The sequence below is a fragment of the Pteropus medius genome, unplaced genomic scaffold (genome assembly GCF_902729225.1).
Source record: "Pteropus medius unplaced genomic scaffold, Ma_sr-lr_union100, whole genome shotgun sequence".
Classification (NCBI taxonomy): Eukaryota; Metazoa; Chordata; class Mammalia; order Chiroptera; family Pteropodidae; genus Pteropus; species Pteropus medius.
In genome coordinates this window covers 22,474,922-22,502,708 of record NW_024356249.1, presented here as the reverse complement: position 1 = coordinate 22,502,708, position 27,787 = coordinate 22,474,922, and the positions used below count along the sequence as shown (strand labels likewise).

At 33.0% G+C, this 27,787-nt stretch overlaps 1 protein-coding gene and 1 pseudogene across 3 annotated transcripts in view; one reads left to right on the top strand and one right to left on the bottom strand.

Moving 5' to 3' along the window:
- Positions 1 to 1,536: 1,536 nt before the first annotated feature.
- TMEM168 (transmembrane protein 168) overlaps positions 1,537 to 27,787 on the bottom strand; it is a 42,363-nt gene continuing 16,112 nt past the window's right edge. For all 3 annotated transcript variants that reach the window (XM_039860833.1, XM_039860834.1, XM_039860832.1), the window contains exons 3-5: positions 9,618 to 9,760; positions 7,414 to 7,688; positions 1,537 to 2,199 (exon numbers count right to left, since the gene is read on the bottom strand). In XM_039860833.1, the coding sequence (XP_039716767.1) occupies positions 1,652 to 2,199; positions 7,414 to 7,688; positions 9,618 to 9,760 (966 nt within the window). In that variant the 3' untranslated portion in view covers positions 1,537 to 1,651. The remainder of the gene's footprint in view (positions 2,200 to 7,413; positions 7,689 to 9,617; positions 9,761 to 27,787) is intronic.
- On the top strand, positions 3,682 to 3,800 carry LOC120601389 (uncharacterized; annotated as a pseudogene).

Genomic DNA, 27,787 nt, shown 5'->3' with positions numbered 1-27,787 from the left:
TTAACTGTTTTTTTATAGCTGATAATTTTAACATTTGGCTTTTCTGTTATACTATTTCTGAATAGTAATGAAACACTATATTTCATTTGGATGATGTTAATATAAATATGTAACCAAATACTGGAAATTTTCCAATCAACCCACTACCAACCATAAACTCTAATGCATGGTCAATTTTTATGACTATCATTTTTAATATACTAAAATACTCAATAACTGGTACTTGCACATAACATGAAAAATTAATTTTTAACAAAATTTTATTCAACGCATTAGGAAAATCATATTCGAAACACAGAAACAATCACACTATAACAATGCTGCATAGATAGTGGTATACAAGTTCCCTGACGCTTAGTGACTTCTAACAGAAACTTCAATTTTCAAGTTACCAAGTAGAAAATGGTAGAGGCATTATTTCATCTTTCTGAGGCTAGAAAAATGGCTTTGATGATGAGAAGTGACACATTTAAACAACGATTAGATTACCACCAATTTAATTATATTCCCCTCTTGTTATTTCCCAGAGATGAAACTTAGAATATAAGAATTACTAGAAGGAAAAAGGAGGTAAATTACCTCTTAGAAAATATCCTGATCAGTGCCTGCTTTAATCAGATAAAACACTGAGATGAGTTTTAAAAATTATAACCACACCATTATGCTTAATGGTCAATATGAACACTTTTTTACATAATACATTTTACATAATAAATGATTTGTTTTCAATCCTTTGACCTTAAGTGAAAAAAGTTACTAATGAGGATTTGAAAAATAATTTTAATGGCAGATGGCAGAATATTAACTTTACAGAGATTAAAATCATTTCTGAGTACTGAAAATACCTATATCAATGAGAAATTGCTAAATTTCTTTTTATAAGATTACTTTTCGAAAGAGAAGGCAATTTATTTGGAAGAAATCTGCAGCTGAAAACATTGTTAAGAAAACATGGTTACCCTGAGAAAGACTTAAAATTGTCAGTACTTTCAGAAGCCCCCAACAATGCATGCAGGAGCAACTTATAAGCTCTAGTCTCTTGAGTTACCTACACAAAAAAAAATGTTTTGATCTAAACAATAGTTTGGGCTTTTATGCTATACTGGTAACAGGTTACAAGCAAGACATCTGAATGTGATCGATTTTAAGCAAATTTTGCATTAATTTCAGGGAGACTTCTTCCTTTTTTCTTTTTGAAGAAAGAGTTTGTAATTCTACTAATAGTCTTCTGTAAGCAAATGTGTAGTTTTCTTAACAAGAGTAAACAAATTGTCTGGTCTACATCCTCTAATCTACGCCTAGAAAATAAGGCATTGGTAATTCTTCATTGGCCACTGCAGAACAGACAGTGTTTTCTTTCTAATAAGAGGCATATCCAAACATTCCTCAAAGTGCACTGTTATTTTTAACATCTCTTATGCATTTACGGAGTCAGAATTTATGACTCTCTACATATTTTTAGTATAAAATGATGCTTATTCTCAACATTTTATATATATCATAATACTCGAGAAAAGACAAAGTGAGAGCAGCTATAGAAGTAGCAAGATATTTTTCAAAAATAATAAAAAAAAAACAACGTACAAAAAATGGCAAGTGAGTGATAACCGGTAGTATGAACTCTCAATAGCATTCCACTTTGGGTTCCAAATTAAGATTTGACAAGTTTAAAACCTTGTCCTGTGTCCAGCACAGTAGGAAGAAACCAACTCATTTTTAACCTTTTCAAGCACCTAAAACAACTTTTGCAGATCCAAAAAAGGTTCAGACCACACAACCAATTTGCCAAATGCACTAGTGGATATGTAATACGAGGAAAGTGTAGCATCCAGTGCTTGGCTACATCATTTCCCGTTGGCAAATGCAGAGTGTAGTCACTCCACTGTTTTGATACACCATATACTGCTTTCACTGTGCGTCCCTTTTCAGTCCAGCAGATGTTATTACTGGAGTTGCAGTTATATTCTACCCAGTCTTTTGTAAAGTCACCTAGCTGTGGTGGGTCAGCTTCTTCGATATCTATTGACTTTGTCATCTCTGCTCCTTGCACTGCAATATACTGGTCATTGATTTTTCTTACTTCTTTTATCCAAGGAGTTGAATTCTCACTGTCTAATATAATAATAAGGCGGGAACAGAAGGAACCATTTTTTTCCCTCCACCATTCTAAAAGTGTGTCAAGGCGTAGTATGTCTCCACCTGTGAACAAAAGAAAATTCATTAGAGTAATAATTTCTGAACCCTCTCATTAAGAATACTTTTCTGTCTTAAGTGTATTTTCTTTAAATTCTTGTATTTAAGTATGTGGGGGAAAAAAAATAGGATCTTCCTTTCAAAGTATCTTTTCAGAAAATTTTTAAAAACAAAAACATTCAATTTCAGGTAAAAAAAAATACCAATCATTCTTACAACTCACATGAAAAAAAAAGGACATGCTATAATAAATCAAGAAAATATTTTATAAAGTTAAATTTTGTGAAAAAAATAAAATTATAAAGGAAAGCTAATATTGTACATTGAAAGCAGCAAATCCAGACTGTTACCTGTCTTGGTACAGACTAAGAGCTAAGAATTGATTTTACAGTTTTTACATGGTTGAAAAATCCAGTATTTTTTCATGGGGAAATATAGAAAATTTAAATTTCATATCATTGTTTCCATAAATCACATTCATTTTCACTTTGTGTATGGCTGCTTTTCAACTAAAATGGCAGAGTTGAGTAGTTGCAAAAGGGACCTTATGGCCCATAAAGCCAAAAACATCTGGCCCTTTTCAGAAAAAGGTTTGCCAATCTTGTTCTATACCACTAATAAAATAATGTTACCTTATCCTCATATGTAGATAGCTACTAAATGAAAAAGAAACTCTTCTTCCCTGTACCAAGAATGAGTTTAGAATAACTTTACTGTTAAGTCAGTTTTATACCTGAAAAACAGCAAAGGATTAAAAATAGTTACCCAGCAAGGTCTAAAGTAAACCAATTTGAACTAGAAACCTGTCTTATAGCTAATAGGTTTTCCATTTGCATTAATTTTGATTTTTAAATGTTACATTAAAATAATACCTTGATTATTTAATTTTTGGCACCCTCTTAAATTTCATGCCTGAGGCCAATTGCTATCCTCACCTTACCCTAGTCTTGGCTCTCTTAATGGTACACTGATACAGTCACTACAATTCCAGATATTTATCCTAAAAAAAGAGCAGAAATGGGGGCAAAAAATTACATACAAAGATCTTCTTCCCTCTCTTATCTAAGGCAGTGTAAAATCTGAAACAGCTAGGAGGAATGGAAATAAATTATGGTAAAACCTCATTAGGAAACTTTATAATAAAATGGTATTTATAAAGCAATTTTAATGACATGAAAATATCTGAAATTAGAAGAAGCATGACACAGAATTTTATCTACAAAAATAATAGCAGTAGTTATTGCTGGGTGTTTGGATTTCAGGTGGCTTTTATTATATTTTTCTATATTTTCCAAAATTTTTACACTGAGCATATGTTACTTTTATAATTAGAAAAAGTTTTAACATGCTACAATTTACTAGCGCAAGATCCAAAATCTAACTTCAGAACACACACTTCTACCAAGAGCAATCATACTCTTTGCTAAATTATCAAAATTACAACACCAGAGTGAGAAAGAATCCTTCAGAATTTAGATTCTATTAGCAGTCTACGGCCATGCCACCCTGAACAAGCCTGATCCCGTCTGATCTCAGAAGCTAAGCAGGGTCAGGCCTGGTTAGTACTTAGATAGGAGACCACCTAGGAAGACCAGGTGCTGTAGGCGTCAAAAAAAATAAGTAAAAAAATAGAGATTGTAAGATGACAAGGTCCTTGCAATCTGTGAGGTCAACCAAGGGTTGCCTCGCCTAAAAAAAATAAATTGGATTCTATTAGAAATATGACCTCTGAAGTCAGGGTATATCATGTTCCTTATGAATAATTAATTTTCTTTTATTCTTCAGCCTGCTATATTTTAGACTCTGACAATGAAAAATTTGTTTCATAAATTGGCCTTAAACATGCATATCATCTCAAAGATAGTGTATCAATACACAGTCTCCACATATTACTAATGTGTTGTTTTACAGATACTTCCTGAAGATACCTTTCCAAAGATGGTCAAATGTTAACTTTTCATTATTGCCAATTCTATTAAATTTCTCTAGAGATCAGAGGATGACAGATTACAGAGCTATTATACAAATTCCATCTGCCACAAAACATGACTATATAATCTGTCTTCCACACTATTTCAATAAATATTCTTCAGCACATTCTACACTAATTCTCTTATACACATGTTCTTTAGATATCAACAGGAGACTTAAAGAAGCACTAAAGCCTTTTAAACACTATTTCTCCTCTCTTGTTTTGCTCTGCTTTCTCCTATGAATTGGTTCTTGGCTTTTGGTCCAGATGTACTTACATTTATTTCATGTAACAACCATCAGATGCAGTTCAAGTAACCGAGATTCCTTTTTAAAGGCTTTGTCTGTGATAAAGTGCTTTGCAAATAATCTACATTTTTTTTCATTTATTGCTCTCTTATTACTATCATTGTTTTTTACTCTCAAGTAAAAAGGCAAAAATATCAGGGTCCATATTGTAAAACCCCATAAGTATAAGAAGACTACATATTCTAAGAAGTACTATGAGTAAAGGTATGGGATAAAGGGCAAATATATATTCTTTTTCTCGCAGTGATATTTAGTTTTGAATCTGCTCTTAACTTGCTAACTCACATAAAATCCAGTCATGATGTTTCTCCTATTATAGAGGTTTTTAGAAACTATTAAAAAAATTCTTAGAGCGTAGAGTTCTTTGTGTCACTTGATTTAGAATGGATTAAAGCATCTTCTTCAGAGCAGGGGTGTTCAATGCTATTTCTGAGGTAGAGATGGCCTTTGAGGGCTGTGTCTCTGGCAGTACCTGACTGAAAAGAGGGCTCAGTATCTGGGCCTGGTTCAACCTGGTTACCAGCAAGTGAGCCACGTGCTTCAGGTATGAGTATACAAATGCTGAATTATGCAACAAAACCTACCCCTCTAGGGGAGGGCCCTATCAAGCTTTGCTCTCTCCATTGTTTTGTTTTGTTTTGTTTTTTCCTACTTTTTAATAATAAAGTCTCTGATAAAGAAAGTTACACATAAGGAATAAATCTTGGTTAATAGAGAAATTCGATAATGGTCTATTGGTAACATACTTCAAAAAATATAAAGATACTATTCCAGAAAGTAATTGCTTGACATTTACCTAAAATATAACCTGACTTTAGAGTTTTTAAATCTTCATAAATTATTCCTGATAGTGAATGAAAATTTCAGAAGACCAATATATATATACACACTATATATCTTGGTTGTTTATTTACTTTTCCTAAGAAAAGGCTGACACAAATATTAGTAAACTGGACACCGAGAATTTATTTCCAAAGCTATGTTTTTAAAAATATACTTTAAATAAATTTTAAGATTTAAGAAAAATGCAAACTTTCTGCAAAATTTTTATATTAATAAATCCTTCACATAAATATGTTTACTTTTAAAATTACTTTCTCATAATATCTAAAAATAACTAAGGATTTATGATAACCACAAAATTATGCTTTTTTCCATTTCATTTGGGAATAGTTTATTATATTATAAGCATTTCAGGAACATTTCAGTAATTAATCCCGCTTTTAGCTCTGAAATTCTACATCTCTAAAGATTTTTTAATTAACTAGAACTTTTTCTCTTGTGCTCTTAAGTACACAGAATACTACTTTACCTGGAATTGAAGCAGCCATAAAAGTTAAAAAGTTGTCTGCTATATTGAGTTATTAAAAAGTTAAGGTTTTATAAACTATATTCAAGTTGTTTTAATGTTGACTACCTTCTTTTCTACATTGTACATTTTTAAAATGGGTGAACCATGCTAACAAAAACATCTGCTTAACCAGAATATGCCCTTTCTCTACGTTCATGTTTTTTGTTTCTTGTTTTTTTTTGCTTTTGGTGGCAACATGGTATAATGAGGAAAAAAATACATTTTAGGAGTCAGGCAGATCTGAGCTTGAATCATGGTTCTCTCACTTATCAACAGTATGACCAACAGATAAGTTATGTAACTACTTTCAGCTTTAATTTCATCCTTTAAAAAATGTAGATGACAGAGGTAACAGTATTTACCTCAAAAGATTTCAAGTGAAGATTAAATCTAATGTGTATAAAGTACCAAGCATAGTGGTTATGCTTCAAATGTGCCCAATAAATGTTGGTTTGCCAGTATTCCTAATCAGCCATTGAGATATTCAATATTTATTTATAAAAATAAAAAATTACAATAATATTTTTCTTTATGATAAAACCCTGATTACAAATCTGGCAGAAATTAGTGACACCATGGTGGCTTAAAATCATCTCTACTTTAACCTTGAGTTTGTTTCCTTCTTTCTGGAGTTCCTGTACTGGCTCTGCCTTTGTCCTTCTATAATAGTTCTGTTTATATTTTTATTTGATCTGAAACATTATTTATATTTATTTTTCGGATTATCATTTTTATGTGTTCTTGGTATAAAACATCTAAAATATTTTATTTAAAAAGGATATAGTTAAACCTAAAAGAACTATTTCTAATCTAAAATAAGAAATTTACCCTTTTTTTCATGATTTAATGATTTCAACTGTCAATTATTTAGGAATCCCCTAATATGTGCCAGGCTCTGTTCTAGGTACAAAACAAATAATTCATAAAACAAAGTCCTTGACTTACAGGGTGTCTATTCTAGTTGGGAAAACCAACAAACAAATTTACATATACTATAGAGAGATCTCATTTCTCCTTTGGCAGGGAGATTTAATATTATCCTCTTATTTTACAGATAAGAGAACCAAAGTCAGAGAAGTTATATAACTTACCTAAATAACACTACTGTGGCAAATTAGGACCAAAACCAAAGTCTCTTGACCTAGGTGATTCTCCCACCATATCACATCAGCTGCTTTTTAAAATTCTAGTGAACTTTCTAACATAAATAAAACTGTACATGTGAAAGACTATTAAAATCAGCACCCATAACATTTAGACTTAAAAGTACTAGTCAAATAAGTTAATCAGTTCATGAAAAATGTTACTATTTCTAATAATTCTGAAAATACATTGAAGTGAAACTGATTATAAGTCTTAGATCAAATGGTCAGATTTTTTTCTTCCAATAAATATAATTCTCAAAACTTTTGGAGATTACTAAAATTATTGTAACAGGTAGAGAAAAGAAAAAAAAACAAGTCATACGCATACTTGGTAAACTGTATAGTAGAAAATTGAGAATTCTGAAAATTTAGTGTTTCAGTATGAAGGACAGATTTCCACAATAGGTATATCTCCAATAGTGAAACTGCCAGAGATGACTTTACCTGCAAGAGCCCACTCTCCTGTACCATGGGTATGCCCACTGTAATACAAAACATATGTATCATGTCTAGGTCCATCAACAGTCCGAAGTTCAAGGAAAGCTTTCAGTTTGGAATGTAGAGTATCAAAAGACAGTCCACTTGTGGAATAGTCACATCCATAGGTCTCAATCATATGATACGCAAAAAATCTTTGAATAGCATTGAGCATGCCAGTAGACCTCAAATTTAACTCCTGTACATGTTCTGGTGGAAGAAGTGTTGGCTGACCATCAGGACTGAAGAAGGAGAAAAAGATTATTTTGGTGTTTAAGAAGTATTCATTCTATGTCACATTTTTATCCTTCATTTATAATTAATTACCTAGGAATTATAATAGTTGCTGTCAACTAAATGGCGAGACTTTTTAAAAAATCATCTTTTCTAAAATTCCTATAGTGCTAAGAACTAGGCTTTGAAAATCAAAGCCTAGTTTCTAAAAATTATATTTCTTATCAATAAAACAATAATCAAACTGAAAGCTGAAAGAATAATATCTCCAAATGTTGATAGTACTAACTCTTTATTCTTTATTCATATCTTCTCACCAAATGACAGGTATTGTACAAGGTTTATTAAAAGCAAAATTATACTAATTTTACTCCAAAAATGTTTTAAGAACACCTGGGTGGGGACTATCATGAAGACTTTTCTTTCTTGAGAAAATACTTTTAATAAAATATGGAAGTAATATTTTAAATTATATATTTAATTTCTATATTTAAAAATGTCTTTATAAAGTTGTGTTCAAGTTTTACCAACATAAGATACATACATTATAGAAGAAGTTACCTATTAGTAAATGGCATTTAAAAACAATTATTAAAATCTAGGTCCTGGAACAAATGTACAATGGTACTCTATAGTAAAGATGATAAACAAGGTCCTACAACTAGCAAAATCAAAATACTATCAAAATTAAGGGCACAGGGAAACCATCGCTACTATCCAAAAAGGAATTTCTACCAGGAATTTTGAAAACTTTACATTTTGCTTCATGTATCATCAATATTATTCTTATAACACTTCAGTTTTCATTAAAAGAATAAAAATATTGTTCCATGTTTGTAATACTTAACAATTACAAAAAAAATAATAAGAAGAAATACATAAAAATTATAATGGAATAAAAATCTAACTGCGCAAATTACTTTTTCCATGCAGTCGTCACATCTTACTTTACAAGACCCTTCTAAATCTATTTCATTTCTCATGAGAATCTTCAACTTTTTATTAAGTCTTTAACATGGAGGAAAATATTTAATACAAATAGTCTATTTGGGGATTTTATGTCAAATATTTGAAAACAGATGATAAAATTTTGATTTCAAGGCCTCCCCACCCCAAGGAAAGTTATGATGAAAACTTATTTGGTCATTAGAATTCATTAATGGCAAATAACTCATTTTTTCTATTACAAAGGTACTTAACTATATAAAAGAAAATTTTAATGTGGCAATACTTACAGATTCAGATAGATCTGCCACATATTTGAGATCAAAAATTATTTCGAAATATAACTGCAAATATATATTTTATATATATACACAAATATGGATATTTATATATACAATATATATAAAAAATATATTGCCAATCTTCTGAATTTCTGATATTTGTATTTTCTAGTGGGCAGAGTGTTTTTATATTCATATCCTCATTAGCTCTTTATAACATTCCTCTGAGATGGGCAGAATAGGTATCGTTGTTTACATTTTAGATAAAGACACTGAGAGGTTCAGAGAAGTTATGATTTGCCTATGGCAACACAGAACTAGAATTTAGGACTCTCAGGTCCAGTGCACATTCTATTATATTTCACCATGTTGTTTCATGGGACATTTCCTTAAACAAGATATCCCTTTCTAAAGAAAGGGTAGGATGTTTCCCTAGAAAATTCTTTCATATTTCCTGATTTCTAGCTAAAATAAAAGCTAATCACACTTAACAAAAAAATATTTAAATTGAATCCTGAAGATTATATTATTACTTAGAGTAAAAGCTTTTAAACATTTGGAATAAAAAAAAAATGCAATAGTATTATATTTTGAAAATATTAGTTTTGAGAACATGAATTATCAAATTTTATATCTATAGTCATACAAATATTAAGAAAATGTTAAGAATCAAATAGTTATTACTAATTACTGTATACTAGATTACTGTACCTGCAGAAGTTGGTGGGAATCACAATAGCATATCCAACGGATGTTCCTCCTAAACAGTTACCCAGTTCATGGAAGAGCCCATGAGCCATGGATTCCAATGGCAAAACAATCAGAAACATGCTCAAGAAGATTCCATTTGCTGGCTAAAAGAAATTTAAAATAGCATGTTTACATAGTGTAACGGTATTTATGTGTGTGCATGTATATATATATTTACATACAAGAATAATATTTACTTACATTTCTGGCCATTACTTCCAAAAAGAATAAAAAGGACAACAAATGATCTAAGAACAATTATAAGTTGAAGCAGACAAGAATAAATGGATACGCAATAAACCCTAAATTTATCTCTAAGCTTCTTGGAAGTCATGGCAAAAAGACAGCACATAGTTTTTAAATTTGTCAGGTAACGACACACTCAAACTAAAAAACAAAACAAAAACATAACCGCTCTTGATAAGTCTGAGAAAAAGCCAGAGAACAAATTCTTTCCCCTTAAAATCCACATGACCTAAATCATTTTTCAAATAACACATTCATTTACTTTATCAGAAAAGAAACTTCAGGAGGTATTCCTTTTTTTTTTCTGTGAAAAGTCCAGAAATTAAGGGAATAAAATCTTTAAAAAAATTCAAGATGCTAAAGCTATCAAAATGAATTCAATTTAACTTATAGTTTTCCTTTGAAAAGCTTTAGACTCACTATAGACTAATTTTAAAATTGTAAAAATAATAATAATAATAAAGGACACTTAGGACCCATTTAAGTGAAAAGAAAATTAAGGATGACAGTTACTCAGTCCTGATCTATATCTTACAATACTGATACTATTCTACATTCTGTGTTGCTACTGCACATACTACACAGTCATGGTCCTGTGTTCATGAACACAAATTTTTCTAACACAAGGTGGTTCATTTGACCAGAATTTAATATAAAATAGAAAGCTGACTCCCATAACAGAAAAATGGACAAAATGCCCTATTTTTGGTACATTCTATGTTACCAATTACATAATATAGTTCATGCCCAATTTAGAAACATTAGAAAGTACAAAGAAGTAAAAGAGTGCTTAAAATTATTGCAAGTACTATCATCCGCATACACAGGTATTATCTTTTTAAAATACTTCAAAACGCCCTGCAATATATGTTCATGAAAATATATTTATATATTTACCAGAGATGACATTTAATGTTTACATTGTAAACTTTCGAATATATTGTATACCTATTAACTCTAAAAATCACTTGTAAAGACCAAATGGCATTCCTATCATTTGTATGAAATTTTATTTAGCTTATTACCTATTATTGCTATTTAGATTCCTCTTAATTTGCTATTATGATAAACAAAGCCAGAATAAGCATTTAGTTTTCTGATTATGTTAAGTACCTCTGATCATTTGGATTTCATCTTCGATGAAGTGTTAAATATTTTGCCCACTTTTCTATGGGGCTACTATTTTTTACTGATTTACAGCTATGTTTTGCTGTCATTTTAGATAAAGGTCTTTTATTGGTGGTATTGCAAATGCAGGCATACCTCATTTTATTTTGCTTTGTTTTATTATGCTTTGCAGATTTTTTTTTTTTTTCAAATAGAAGGTCTGTGGCAACTCTACATTTAAGCAAGTCTATCAGCATGTCTCTGTGTCACATTTAGGTAATTCTTGTAATATTTCAAATTTTTTTCATTATTATTATGTTATGGTTTTCTGTGATCAGTGATCTTTGGTGTTACTATTGTAATTGTTTTGGGGTACCACGAATCATGTCCATATAAGACGGTGAACTTAATCGATAAATGTTTTGGTGAGTTCTGATTGTTGCCCCATCTCTCTCCCTCTCCTAGAGTCTATTCTGTGAGACACAACAATTTTGAAATTAGGCCAATTAATAACCCTACAATGGCCTCCAAGTATTCAAGTGAAAGGAATTGTGCATCTCTCACTTTAAATCAAAAGCTAAAAATAATTAAGCTTAGTGAGGAAGGCATATCAAAAGCTGAGATAGGCCAAAAGCTGGGTCTCTTGTGTCAAATAGCCAAGTGTGGATGCAAAGAAAAAGTTCTTGAAGAAAATTAAAAGTGCTATTCCAGTGAACACTCAAATGAGGAAGCAAAACAGCCTTCTTGCTGATATGGAGAAAGTTTTAGGTATCTGGATAGAAGATCTGTAAGTGGAACAAGGCCTGGATGACAACACATCTGTTTACAACACGGTTTACTGAACGTTTTAAGCCTACTGTTGAGACCTACTGCTCAAAAAAAAAAAAAAAAAGTCCTTTTAAAATATTACTGCTCACTGGCAATGTACCTGGTCACCCAAGAGCTCTGATGGAGATGGATTAATGTTGTTTTCATGCCTGCTAACACAATATCCATTCTGCAGTCCATGGATCCGGAAGCAATTTCAGCTTTCCAGTCTTATTATTTAAGAAATACATTTTCTAAGGCTATAGCTGCCTTAGATAGTGATTCCTCTGATGGATCTGGGCAAAGTAAATTGAAAATCTTTTGGAAAGGATTCACCATTCTGGATGCCATGAAGAACATTTATAATTCATGGGAAGAGGTCAAAATACCAACATTAACAGGAGTTTGAAAGATGATTCCAACCCTCATGGGTGACTTTGAGGAATTTAAGACTTCAGTGGAGGAAGTAACTGAAGTTGTGGAAACTGAGAACTAGAATTAGAAGTGGAGCCTGAAAATGTGACTCAGTGGTGGCAATCTCATGATAAAACTTGAATGGATAAGGAATTCCTTCTTATAGATGAGTAAAGGAAGTGATTTCTTAAGACAGAATCTACCACTGAAGACAGTTGAAATGAAAACAAGAGATTTAGAATATTATATAAACTTAGTTAATAAAGCAGCATCAGGGTTTGAGAAGACTGACTCCAAATTTGCACTTGATCTTAGCCAAAAGGCCAAGAAGCAATTCACTCCAATTCTGAACGAAGTTCTGTGAGTAAAATGCTATCAAACAGCATTGCATGCTACAGAGAAATCATTTGTAAAAGGAAGTCAATTAATGTGGCAAACTTCATTGTCTTATTTTAAGAAACTGCCAGAGCCACCTAACCTTCAGCAACCACCACCCTAATCAGTCAGCAGCCAGCAACATCAAGGCAAGATCCTCTACCAGCAAAAAAAAAAGTATGACTCAGTGAAGGCTCAGATGATAGCATTTTTTAGCAATAAACTTTTTGGAATTAAGGTACACTATCTTTTGAGACATAATGCCTTTGTACTCAGTAGACAACATTATAGTGTAAACAGACTTTTATATGCATCAAAAAACAAAAAAATTAATGTGACTCACTTTATTATGATATTTACTTTAATGCAGTGGTCGGGAACCAAACCCATGACATATCCAAGGTGTGTCTGTACTTTTCCCACTCTGACTCCCTTAATGCTGTTTTTTGCTTAATATAAGTTCTTACATGTAATAGTCATTTTGTTTCTTGTTAAAGAAATCTTCCTCCACCCAAAGGTTAATAAGATATTTCACATTACCCTCTAAAGGACTTATTGTTTTTGCCCTTCACATTTAGGTTTATAATCCAAATGTAATTGGTCTTTATGATAATAGTCCAATTTTATTTTTTCTATATGAAGACTCAATTTCCAATTATTAAAAATATCAATCATTCCACATTACTTTGTGATAAATCAATTATTAAGGGATCTGTTTTTGTACTCTCTTCTGTTTCACTGGTCTACTTGTATATTACTTCAAATATTTCCTTTGCATTTTATTTCCTCCTATCTTTCTGATAAAATACAGATTAAGATCTTAGTGTATCCTCTTTGAGTTTTACCCTTTTCTTCTGTACAGAATTTTCTCTATTTCTTTCCTTTTCTATGCTCCTCATACAGTTCTTCTGAACTATACCTTCCAGTTCACTAATGCTTGCTTCAGCTTTACCTAATCTGTTAAGCTTGTACACTGAATTAATTTCAGGTACTTTATTTTCTGATTCTAAAACTTCTGTTTAGTTCTTTTTCAAATCTGCCTTGTCACTTTTTATAGTTTCCAACTTCCCACCATTATGTAATACCTTTGCTTTTATTATCAACTTTGTATGATGGTTTTCTATCTGTGTTTGATAATTCCGATATCTCAGCACATTTTGGTCCCTCTCCCTTCTGTTGGTTCAGCTGCTTCTTGTTCTTAACGCCAGGTGTGTATGCCTAATTATATTTAGGAGCTGAACACTGTTAAAAAAAAAATCATTATGTGGCTAATTTCAGGCCTAGGAAAATGGTACCTTCTCCAAGAGGACTTTTGTTTGATTCTTCCAGGGAACTGGGGGCTTTACCACACTACCTATCTTAATTACGGTTTGACCACTTAATCCAGGTTGGATCATAACAGGACACAAGGTCGGATGCAAATTCAGGAGAGGACTATAATATACATGACTCCACTATCTTCCTTTGGTGTGTCATCTTAAAACGAGAGGTCATTTACCAGAGATCCCACCTTTGAAGGCTCTGGGCTTTGATTTTTGCTCCTCTTGATAGCATCAGAAGTGCAGCTCAGCTTAGAAAACTGTCTCCACTATACCAACAAATGTCTGCAAAGCAGTCTTCAGTCTTTCTCTCCCAGAAGGTATGGTATATTTTTCTATTTCTTCAAGTTTTATCATCTTCAGTAAAGTCTTATAGTATTTCTTTATAAAAATTTCACAAGTTTTTTTTAAACATTATTTCTAGGTACTTTATGTTTCTGTTCTATGAATGGAATCATTTCTATAAATGAACTCATTTCCATTATATTTTCTAACTAATTACTGATTCCCAGGATACTGATTTTTGTATATTCACATTATCATTTGCCACCTAAATGACATTAAAAAATGTATCTTCAGAGGCTGACGTAAGCAACATGGCAAACCGAGAAGATGCATTTGGATTTCCTCTTAAATTTACAAGTCGGAGGTCTATAATATAACAAAGGTTCCTCTGTTCAACAAACATGCCTGAGTGATACACAAATTGGTACATCTAAAAGTGGGCATATTGGAACCCATAGGTAGGTAGTTCAGTGCCTGTCACGACCCCAACTAATGTGGTAGAGGAGGAATTGGAGTGTGGTCCTCACACTAGGTCTGGTGGAAGACAGGAGAGCCAGAAGTAGCATCAGTGGCTGAGAATCTGGCATCCTCCCCAACCAATGTAGCAAAACCTGGTAGGTGCAGTATAGGAGTGTCTACGCTCCCCAGGCTACAGCACAACAGTGCCAGCAGCCATAAGGAACAAGGAAGCAGTGCTGAGAACTCATGAATCCAGCTCACCAGCACTCGCCTCATCCCCCTACAATCATGGTGGTGCCACGAGACCTAGAAGACTGGACACAGCAGGGACATCCAGTACCCTGGTTACACAGGTGTCAAATTCCATAACCACAGCTAACTCTACCCCCTACCATAAGCCTGGAGGCACAATCTGTGTAGGTAAGAGAAAACAAAACTTGTACTATAGAACTGTCTTCTAGAAAACCAGAGAAAGATCTCTAATAATCAACCCGGTGATATCTTAATATTAAAATGGTAATTACACAATAAAAAGTTCATTACTTCAAATATATAGGCAGAAGAATAAGCCATTAAGTATCGTGAACAATCAAGGCAACATGATACCAGAGGAAAAAAATGACAAGTCTTCAGAAAGAAACTCAGTCTTAGAAAACTGATTTAAATGACAGAGAATTCAAAATTGCACTTATGAAGAAATTCAACAGGATAGAAGAAAACTCAGAAAGGCAGTTCAATGAGCTCCGGTACAAAATAAATGAACAAAAGAAGTACTTTACCAAAGATACAGAAACTATATATATATTAAAAAAAGAACTCTGGAGCTGAAGTACTTAATGAGATGAATGTATCAGGAAGCATTGCAAACAGAGCAAACCAGATGGAAGAGAGAATTCATGAGCTGGAAGACAGATATCTAGAAATGATTCAGATAGAAGAGAGAACTAAGAGTTAAAAAAAACTATAAGAATATTCTGACTCCATTAAAAAAAAAAGCAACATTAAAAATAATTGGTATCCTCATTTTATACCTGTTAGAATAGCTACAATCAACAGGACAAGTAATAACAAATGTTGGAGAAGATGCAGAGAAAAAGGAACCCTCATACACTGATGGTGAGAGTGGAAATTGGTATAGACACTATGGAAAACAGTATAGAGGTTCTTCAAAAAACTAAGAATTGATCTACCATATGATCCAGCAATTCTTCTACTGGGTATTTCCCCAAAGACTTGAAAACCCATATCCGAAAAGATACTTGCACACTGATGTTCATAGCAGCACTATTCAGTGGCCAGGACATGGAAGCAACCACAGTGTCCTATGACAGATGACTGGCTAAAGAAGCTATGGTACATATATACAATGGACTATTACTCAGCCGTAAGAAGAGATAAAATACTGTCATTTGCGTCAACCTGGATAGACCTTGAGATAATCATGCTAAGTGAAATAAGCCAGACAAAAAAAGTTGAAAATCACATGATATCACATATGTGGGATATAAACCTAAAAGCAACAAATGAACAAGACAGAGACTCAGGGACATGGACAATGGACTAGTGGTTACCAGAGGGTAGGATGTATGGGAGGAGGGAAGAGGTAGACAGGGTAAAGGGGGTCAAATATAGAGGGTTTGGGGGAGGGTGAAGTGGGTAAAGGGGATCAAATATATGGTAGTTGAAGGAAATCAGATTTTGGGTGGTAATCACACAATAGAATATATAGATGTCAAATTATAATGTACTCCTGAAAATTATATAATTATATTAACCAATGTTACCCCAATAAAACTTAAAAAAAAAAAAAGAAAAAAGGTGAAAAAAAGAAAAGAAAAAAAATGGGTATCTCGTAAGGAGACAAGAGAGAGAAGGGTACAGAGAACTTATTCAAAGCAATAACTTATGTGAACTTCCCAATCTTAGGAAGAGATGGACATCTGAATACAAGAAGCTAACAGAACACCTAATGATCTCAATGCAAAAAGACCTCTCTAAGACACATTTTATTAAAACTTTCAAAAGTTAATGATAAAGAATTTTCAAGGCAGCCAGGGAAAAGACTGTAACCTACAAAGGAAACACAATTAGATTATCATCAGATTTCTCAGTATAAACCCCAGGAGGGAGTGGAATAACATATTCAAAATATTGAAAAAGAAAAAACACTAGCCAAGAATAATATATCCAGCAAAGTTATTTTTTATATATGAAGGAGAAATAAAGGCTTTCTAAGATAAATAAAAGCCGAGGGAATTTACCAACATAAGATCAGCATTTCAAGAAATGTTGAAATTAGCTTTTCTACCTGAAACAAAAAGATAAAAGTATACAAAACTTTGAGTAAGGTGACAAAAAGAAGCAGGAAATTACAACTCTATTTTAGAGTAGGATATTAAACAATTATAACACAAAGGTTACAAGGGGGAAATAAAACATTAAAAATAAGTATAATTATTGTAATTTGGTAACAAAAGCACAACATAAAAAAGGACAATTTGTGACACAAAAACATAAAAGGGGAAGAGGGAAAAAACTGAACTCGTATAGGCAAATGAAGACGCTATTAGAATAAAAAGGACATTTATCTATGAGACATTTTATATAAACCTCATGGCAACCACAAAACAAAAATCCAGAGCTGAGACATGAAATGTAAAAAAGAAAAAAAAACTGAAAAGCATTATAGAAAACCACCAATTAGACTTTGGGTGGTGAACACACAATGCAATATACAGATGACGTATTATCGAATTGGACACTTAAAACCTATATGAATTTATTAACCAATGTCACCCTGATAAATTTAATAAAAAATAAAGTATCAGAGAGAAACACAAGAGAAAAGAAACAATGGAGATATAGAGCAACCAGAAAACAAAGAATAAAATGGCTCTAGCAAGTTCTCATATATCGATAATCACCCTACCTGCAAATGGATTGGACTCACCAAGCAAAAGACACAGAGTAGTTAAATGGATTAAAAAACAAGACCTAAATGTGCTGCCTTCAGGAGACCTATCTGGGATCCAAAGACAAATATTATCTCAAAGTGAAAGGGTAAAAGATGATACTGAAAGCAAATGGTATCCACAGAAAAGTGAATGTAGACACACTTATACAAAAAATAGATTTTAAGACAAAAAGATTATAAAACATGAAGATGGATATTTTATAATGATAAAGGGGAAAATCCATCAAGAAAACATAACATTTATAAATATATATGCACTCAGTCTAGGTGCACCAAAACATATAAAGAAATTATTAACCTACCTAAAGATAGGAATTAATAGTTTTATAGTAGTATGGGGATTTTAATGCCCTACTTATATCAACAGAAAGATCATCCAGACACAAAGTTAATTAGAAAATATCAGCCTTAAATGACAAATCGGATCACATAGCCTTAATAGATATTTGCAGTAGTCTTTTAATATTTATTAAACTTTCCACCTCTAAATGATGGAATACACATTCTTCTCAAGTGCACATGGAACATTCTCAAGGACAGACTACACGTTTAGATACAAAACAAGTCTCAATAAATTTAAGAAGATTAAAATCATGTCAAGCATCTATTTGGATCACAATACAAAGAAACTAGAAATAAATAACGAGAAGAAAGCTGGGGGAAAAATCACAAATAAGTGGAGATTAAACAACATGCTACTGAACAACTATTTTATCAAAAAAGAAATAAAAGAAGAAATCAAAAGATAGAGACAAATGAAAATATGACATACCAAAATTTGGGGGATGAGGCAAAAGCAATACTAAGAGAGAATTTATAGCAATACAAGCCAACCTCAAAAAATAAGAAATATCTCAAATAAATGATCTACCATCACACTTTAAGGAACTAGGAAAAAAAAAAAAAAAGAGCCCACAGTAGAAAGAAGGAAATTATAAAAATCAGAGAGAAAAAGAGAGAATGAAAATAGAAAAATGACTGAAATGAAGAGCTAGTTCTTTGAAAAGATAAAATTGACAAAGCTTTATCTAGTCTCATTAAGGATAAGAGAAGATTCAAATAAATAAAATCAGAAATCAAAGAGCATTTACAAGGCATGCCACAGAATTAAAGAATTATTCAAAAATACTATGAAAGACTATATACCACTAAATTGGACAATCTAGAAGAAATGAACGAATTCTCAGAACATTCCTAGACTGAATCATGAAGAACTGGAAAATGTGAATAGGCGGATTGTTACTACTAAGGCTATTGAAACAGTAATTTAAAAAACAAACAAACAAACAAAAAAACCCTCCCAAAAAACAAAAGTTCAGGACCAGATGGCCTCACTGGTGAATTCTACCAAACATTCAAAGAAGATTTAATACCTATCCTTCTCAAACTCTTCCAAAAAAACTGAAGTGGAGAAAATGCTTCCTAATTAACTTTACGAGGCCAACATCACCCTGATACCAAAACCAGCCAAGGACATCACAATAAAAGAAAATTACAGGCCAATTATCTATGATGAAAACAGATGCAAAAATTCTCAATAAAATACTAGCAAATTGAATACAACACTACATTAAAAGGTTCATACATCACAATCAAGTAGAATTCATTTGAGGAATGCAAATATGGTTCAATGTAACATACCACATTAACAAAATAAAAGATAAAATCATATGATCATCTCAGTAGATGCAGAAAAAGCATCTGAGAAGGTACATCATCTATTTATGATAATTACTCTCAATAAAATGGGTAAAGGAGGAAAGTATCTCAACATAATAAAGACCATATATGACAAGCCCTCAGCTATCATCACACTCAATGGTGAAAAACTGAAGTCTTTTCTTCTCAGATCAGGAACAAGAGGAAGACAGGACTTGACACTCTTGACACTGTTATTAAACACAGTACTGGAAATCTTAGCCAGAGCAATTAAGTAAGAACAATAAATAAAAAGCAGAAAGGAAGAAGTAAACCTATTATTATTTGCAAATAACATGTTTTTATATAGAGAAAACATTAAACTCCACTAAAAAAACTGTTAGAAATAATAAATACAGTAATGTTGCGGTATACAAAATCAATATACAAAAATATGTTGCATTTCTATATACTCGCATCAAAATATCAGAAAGAGAAATGAAGAAAACAATCTCATTTACAATCATAGCAAAATGAATGAAATAACTAGGAATAAAGTTAACAAAGGAGGTAAAGGATCTGTACACTGAAAACTACCGGTGAAAGAAACTGAAGACACAAAGAAACAGATATTCCATGATCAACTGGAAGAATTAACATTGTTAAAATGTTCATATTGCCTAAAGCAATCTACAGATTCAATGGAATCCCTATCGCAATCTCAATGACAGTTTTTCACAGTAATAGAACAAAAAATCTTCAAATCTGTATAGAACCACGAAAGACTCTGAACTGCCAAAGTAATCCAGAAAAAAAAAAGAACATGAGTATCCCACTCCCCATTTGCAAACTATATTACAAAGCTATAATCAAAACACTATGGTACATTATTTACAACAGCCAAGATATGGAAATATCTTAAGTGTATACTGACAGATGAAAGGATAAAGAAAATGTGGTATACGTGTAATGGAATACTACTTAGCCATGAAAAAGGATGAAATATTGCCATTTGGGACACATAGATGGTCCCAAGGGTATTAAAGTACATGAAATAAGTCAGCTGGAAAAGGACAAAAACAGTATACTTTCACTTATACGTCAAATAAAACAAAAAAGTAACAAGCTAACAAAACAAACAAGACCAAACTCAAAGATATAGATAAGAGACTGGTGGTTACCAGAGGACAAGGGGGTGGGGGAGGGTGGATTTGGTAAATAAGAAAAGTATAAAACAAAAAATAAATATATGTATTTTCACTACAAACACATTTTATATGTTCTCATACAATTTATGTTATGTAAATCCATAAAAATCTACATATTTTTTGTACTGGTGGGTTAATGATAACAGTATCAGAGAGTAAAAACAACTGTTTATGACATAGTTTACAACTTTAAACATACAACATAATTCTCGCAATTATTACTACAACATTTTCAACTGGTTTTTCACTTAACTCTCAGGTTTGCTAGGTAATCATCTTATCTATAAATATTGATAATTTGATTACTTTCTTTTTAATTTCTATACCTCCTATTGCATATGTTGGTCTATTATAATGAAAATACTATGATTAATTAAACCCCTAGTCACATAAAAGGATTACTTTCAAATTATGTCATCCACTCATATAACAGAACCACTAAAAACAAATTACTAAATAACATGACCAATACATGACAACTTTATTATTTCTACCTTTAACTTCACATAACTAAGTACTTTTGTGATCAACATAGCAGTATAAGAAATTAAATAATTCATCATGTTGTAATGTAAAGCAAAGATCAAAAATTCAAATGCTATCAGAAGCCAGAAAAACAGATATGTGAAGAAGCATCTGTAGAAGTAAAAATAGTGGTAAGGATTCTAAAGGAAAGTGCATTGCTATCTAAAGGAATACATTTAAAAAAGTGTTCTGACCACACGAAATTGGTTGATTCAATAATCTTATAAGCATGTCTATTTATTTTGCTATACAGACATAAGTATAGGATTTTAAAGAACAGACTTACAATAGCATCCTCTTAAAAAAAAAATCCCTGTACATTAATCCTAATATCAGGATAGTTTCTAGAAGTAAGAATGAAAAGTTCAGGTACCCTTTCTGTACCAAGAATTACTGGGAAATTTCATAACATAGAGACAAATATATATATATTAAAGAAAATTCATATGTAACGATTATGGTATCTAATATTCTACTTAGAATGGGGAAAAATTTTTGAAATGTAAATAGTAAAAGATCAGAATATTGTACCATCAAAAATTGTTGTACCATTCATTCTCATTTTGTTTAGTCAAACTATTTTTCTTTAGTTAAGACTATTCATTTGCAATCTATCATTTTTTTTTTTTGTATTTTCTACAGAAAAGAATGAAAATCTGAAAGCAGGACTAGAAATATTTATTTTAAGCTTGGTACTATTAATAAAAGTGTAGAGACTAGCCTTTCTTTAAATATTCATGTGTATAGATTACCAATGGTTATTACTGACTTCTGCATTACCTTTAAGAATTCTACAAAGCTACTAGTACTAAGATTTTTATTGTAAAATTAAAATGTAGTTTCTACCATTAGAAAAAATATTAAACAGTTTATAATTCAGCAGTGAACTACTTAAATGATAAAGTTCAACTGCCAATCAATTTGTAGATGACTCAAGTAGGAAGCCTAATTAAGTAATTTAAAATTCCAATTAAAATGTTAATTGATGTTAGCCAGTATCTTTATGTCCTGATGATAATACTTAACAAAACAGGACTAAATAACCAGATATTCAGATGTTACTGATCACAATGCATAAACAACAAACTGTTATTTGCTTTTTATAATCTTAGTAGAAAATTGAAATGCTATGTTTTCATTAATTTTTAAAAAGCAAATTTATCAGAAAAAATCATTAAACACTTTTATTAGGTTATTTTGAGTAAGCAAACTTAGAAAAACAACATCAAATATATTATAACACACACAAATAAAAGTAAATAGTTTGGTAACACAATACAATTGCAATTTTAACAGATGGCAAATATGTCCAGGGGGTGCAAAATAAATTTACGATGTTTTATTCATTTGCCACTTTCAGAAAGCTCCAATTTTACTGGCATGCAAACCTTTATTCTATAGCTTAAACTTAAAAGTTATTTGTGACTTGGGAGTACTTACATTTTAAACAACTCTCTATAACAAATATGATTGACTTATTTGATCAAAACCAGTAAGTGTAAGTACTATTCTTCCTTTTCTTCTCCAAGTCAACCTAAGCTCACGATCAAACTTTAAGACATGGTTCAAATTTCAAAGCATGTATAAACTGAACTTAAGAGCAGACCAGTAAATAACTGTAAGTATTATCTTTTAGCTATTAATTCTGTATTCAGCTGGGCTTCAAGTCATGGTCAAAATATTTAACACTTTCATATCCTAAAATTTCTCAGGTAATAAGAACAAGATTTCTTTATGCAACATATAGATACCAGTCTGAATCTCATTTTTTTAAATCTGGCATTTACATATGAGATATAATAATTGTTGCTAAATATTTTTGTCCGAGTCATCTTAAGTAAGCCAGATTTGGGAAACATTATACATATAATCTAAAAAAAAAAAAGAACCCCAACCAAGAAATAATATATAAATGTATTTTACAAAGCAATATATAAATGAAGGTATCATGCTTTTCAATGTGAGAAACCCATACTTAAATAACAATAGGCAACTTCCAAAATTTTTCATAGTTCAGGAAATTTAAGAATATTAGGAAAGCCACTTTACTTAGTCAAGTGATTATTTTTTTCTTATGTAGAGGCAACTGAGTGTAGTGGAAAGGACTCAAGCTTTGGAGTTAGACTGAGTTAGACTGGTTCAGTACCAGCTAAGTCAATGATCATGTGTATATAAATTAACTGACCCCCTTTGAGTCTGCATCTATAAATGAGGGATATTTATTTTATTAGTTTATTTATAGATTTGAAGTATGTGAAATATGTGTAACACACAAAAAATGGTAGCTGTAATTTGTAATGAAGCATTTTTAAATTGAAATTCATTATGATCAAAACAGAAATCTAAATAAGTATTACTTTTTCATCTAAATGACTATTGTTATATATGAAATCTTGGTGTAGAGTTAAGGTCCTAGTAAATGCATTAGAATTTTTTTTGAGTAGCCTTGAGAGAGTTAGCAAAAATAGAAATTTGGGGGGACTGCAGTCTTGATGAAGGTGAAACAACACTAGTGTGGAAATCAAACTCAGGCAGTCTACTGAATCATACCTTTCCCCATGGGCAAAATAAACAGACTACACTAAATAATCTCTATGTTCATTTTAAATTCTAAAAATACCTGGAACTAAGAAAAGTGATGAACAGTGAAGGCTGTGAAGGCACACTGCCTGGATTCATACCAGCTAGGTAGTCTTGAGCAAGTTTCCTAATCTCGCAAGCATGTCTCTTATCTATAAAATGGGAATGATAACGGTACCTATCTCATGAGCCCTCAGAGTACCATGTAGATTAAATAAAGTACACAGAATGGTAGATAGCATATAGATAGCACGGCAGTTAATAAATGGCAGGTCTTCCTATTATTAAAATGGAAAAAATTATCTCGTTGCTAAAATTTAGAAAAAAATTAAAAGCTGGAATATCAGTTGGTGAAAAGAAAAATATGTTCCTACTTTATGAATAAAATAATAGTAGGCCATTGTTATTGGTGTTTTAGCAAAACAAAAGCATCTATTCCTGCTTCACGGCGTCTGGCAGAAGTGAAAAACAAAACATCAAATTAAAAGTATACCCGGATGGGAAAAAATGGCGTAGATGATAGAGGCTTTGTTCAACCCTCTTGCAACCAAATCAAAGTTGTGACAGAAATACGGAGCAAACGGCAAGCAAAGTCACCTGGAATCTGAAGGAACAGAAGTACTAAAACTAGGGAGAAAAATAATTAATCAACCAGCAACAGAAGAAGATAGAAAGGGGTGAAGATGCGAGACTGCCCAGTCCCAAGTGGCTGAGTGAGACAAAGGCTGTGGCAATTGCAGCCCGCAGCTGCAGATGCAGGTGGGCAGGCTATTCAGGGGGCACCAGGGACTTACAGGGGTCACTGAGGTGTTGGAATGAGGGCTGGAGGCAGGGCTCTCTCCCAGGCAGAAGCAGTGGCCATATCCATTACTCCTCTGTTGAGCCCTCCCCTGCACCTAATGTTGGGACGCAGCACCGCCATAGCTGAGATGTCACTGAACTGGTTAACAGAGACTGCTCCACCCAGAGTACTCCCTGAAACTCTGCCTTCCCCAACTCCTGGCCCCATCCAAGCCAAATCCAGGTGTGTCCTCTCCAAGACTGGTGCTCCTTGCTGAGCAGTGCCAAGACTCACACTGGTGGCAGCTGGCCTCGTTTTCTGGTGTGGTTTCTTGAGGCAACTATAAGTACAGCATCTGTGGATTGCTTTCAGAGGGGCATAGGCTGAGACTTGGCCTGTAGCTGAACCACTCTTCAGGACTGTGCCATTGGACACCTACTACATAAAGCCACACTAATAAGACTGGAAGATTTAGGAGCTTTGCTTAGCACATAGAAACAGACACAGAGAGGCAGTCAAAATGGGAAGACAAAGAAGCAGAAACCATATGAGAGAACAGAACAGAGATCCAGAAACAATGGAGTCAAGCAATCTAACAGATACAGAGTTAAAAACACTGGTTATAAAGATGCTCGATGAACTTAGGAGAAGTGTAGATGAATTCAATGAGAACTTTAACAAATAGAAAAAAAAACACATTAAAATGGAAATGGAAATTATAAAAGGGAACCAGTCAGAAATGAAGAACACATTATCTGAGATGAAAGTATATTAGAGGGAATCAACAGAGTGTATAAAGAGGATTTAGCCAATACAGAGAATGGGGAAATCAAGGACACCCAATCAGAACGGCAAGAAAAACGAAGCCAAGACTATAGTAATAATTTAAGGAACCTATGGGACACTATTAAAGGTAAAACTATCCATGTCATGGTGTACCTGAAAGAAAAGAGGAAGTTGAAGAGCTATTTGAAGAAATAATGATGGAAAACTTCCCTAACCTGGGGAAGGAAACAGACATACTACCCCAGGAAGCTTAAAGTCCCAAGAAAGAGGAACCCAAAGAGGCCCACGCCAAGACACTTCATATAATTAAAATGCCAAAGGTTAAATACAAAGAAAGAATCTTAAAAGCAGTAAGAGAAAAGCAGTAAGAGAAAAGCAGTTACATCTACAAGGGAGCACCCATAAGACTGACAGCTAATTTCTCAAAAAAAACTATGTAGGACAGAAGGGCCTGGCACAAAGTATTCAACATGATGAAAACCTAGGATCTACAACCAAGAATACTTTATCCAGTAAAACTATCATTTAGAGTCTAAGGACAGAAGGTTTCCCAGACAAAAACAAGCTAAAGGAATTTATCAGCATCAAGCCAGTATTATAGGAAATGTTGGAGGGGCTTCTTTAAGAAGAAAAACATAAATCAAAGACATGAATTAAGAATAGTAATAAGTACATTCCTATCAACAAGTACCTCAAATGGAAAAGAATTAAGTGCTCCAACCAAAAGATAGAGTGACTGAATGGATAAGAAAACAATACCCCTACATACACTACCTGCAAGAGACTCACTTCAGATTAAAAGACACACTGACTAAAAGGAAGGGGTGGAAAAAGATATTGCTTTGATGGACCTAGAGGGTATTGTGCTGAATGAAATAGGTCAGATAGAGACAGATAAATATCGCATGATTTCACGTACATGTGGAATCTAAAGAACAAAATCAACAATGACAACAAAAATGGAAAAAAACTTAGAGAGATATTCTGAGGGCTACTAGATGGGAGGGAGGTTGGGGGAATGGGGAAAAAGGGCAAAGGTATTACGAAGTACAAATGGATAGTTACAAAATAGACGTGGAGATATAAAACGTAGCATAAGGAAAATAGTTAATAATGTTGTAATAAATATGCAAGGGGGAAGAGGAGTACTAGATTTAGTGGGGTGACCACTTTGTGAGTTATGTAGGTCTAATCACTATGCTGTACAACTGAAACTAATATATTACTGTATGCCAACTATAATTGAAAAAACAACCCATTGAACTGTACAATGTAAATACGAGCAACTGTCTATTATAGTTCAATAAAGCAGAGGGGTAAAAAAAGTATACTCTCAATCTATCCCCCTCTCATCTCAACTAAAATAGCTCAAAACTTTAGGAAGAGAACTAAAACAAAAGAAAAAATATGAAACATATACAATTCTAGTTTTGGCAGCATATTTGAAAACTCCCTACTCCCATGCCAAGTGAAGTAATATGGCTGAATCTGCCATCTTGCTAGAAATGAAACTGTGCTGCACCTGTGGATTCCATCCCTGCCTTGTATGAGAGGCAGGTCTTGTTATATATGTCACATTCATTGTTTTGCCTATAGGAAAATCAACTGTTTTTCTGGTTTGAGTCAAAAGGGCTTTTACAAAAAAGTTGCATCAAACCCCCAAATCTGCAAATGACAATGGCTGATAAGGAAAGGCATATGAAAGCATATGAGAGTCTCTAAAGAGCAAGACCTGGGGTATACTTCCTTGGGTATATGGACACTTGCCTCGCTTTTTATCTTTATGAGAATTATAAATTATTCTAATTTCAGAAAAACCTAGAGCTGAGCAATAAAACTAGCTCCGGATTGATTGCCAGTCAAGATGGCAGGGTCAGTATATTCAAAGCTCACCTCCTCCCATAAATACACCAAAATTACAACTAAATATAGAGCAACCACTGCTGAGAACCACCTTAAGACTAAATATAGCAAAAAGAAGCCAGATTGAGATGGGCAGAAGGAACAGAGACAAGGTCTGGTCAGGTCCCACACTCATGGTGTGGTGATTCACAAGCAGGAGGGAAATCAACAGCATAATCCACCCTGAGGAGTGAAGTGTCTGAGCCCTAAACTGGGCTCTCTAGCCCAGATGATCTATGTGGGAAAAGAGGTCCCCACAACATCTGGCTTTGAAAACCAGCAGGCATTACTTCCAAGAAATGGACTGTGGGTGACTGAGACACTACTCTTAAAGGGCTAATTAAGAAATCCACTTACTTCAAGCTCTACCACAAAGGCAGCAATTTGAGAAGGGTCATATACAGAGAAATTAAATTGACTAACTTTAGGGCAAGTGCCGGAGGTGGTAGAGATCAGTGGGAACTGATTTTGTATTTTGTTGTATTCTCCTTCCATCTGGCTGGCCACAAATCTGTCACTTTTCATTAACCTAACATTGTTTGCCCCTCCCCTTCATTCCATTGAGTTCCTGCCCTGCCCCACCCAACTCATAGGCCCTGGCTGAAGCCCCTTCCAAGCAGTTCTAGACTGGCCACACACTGACTTTGGCTCGCACTGCAGCCTTTCTCAAGCCAAAATGAGGAGATAAAGGAATATGTTCCAAACGAAAGAACAGGGCAACCTCC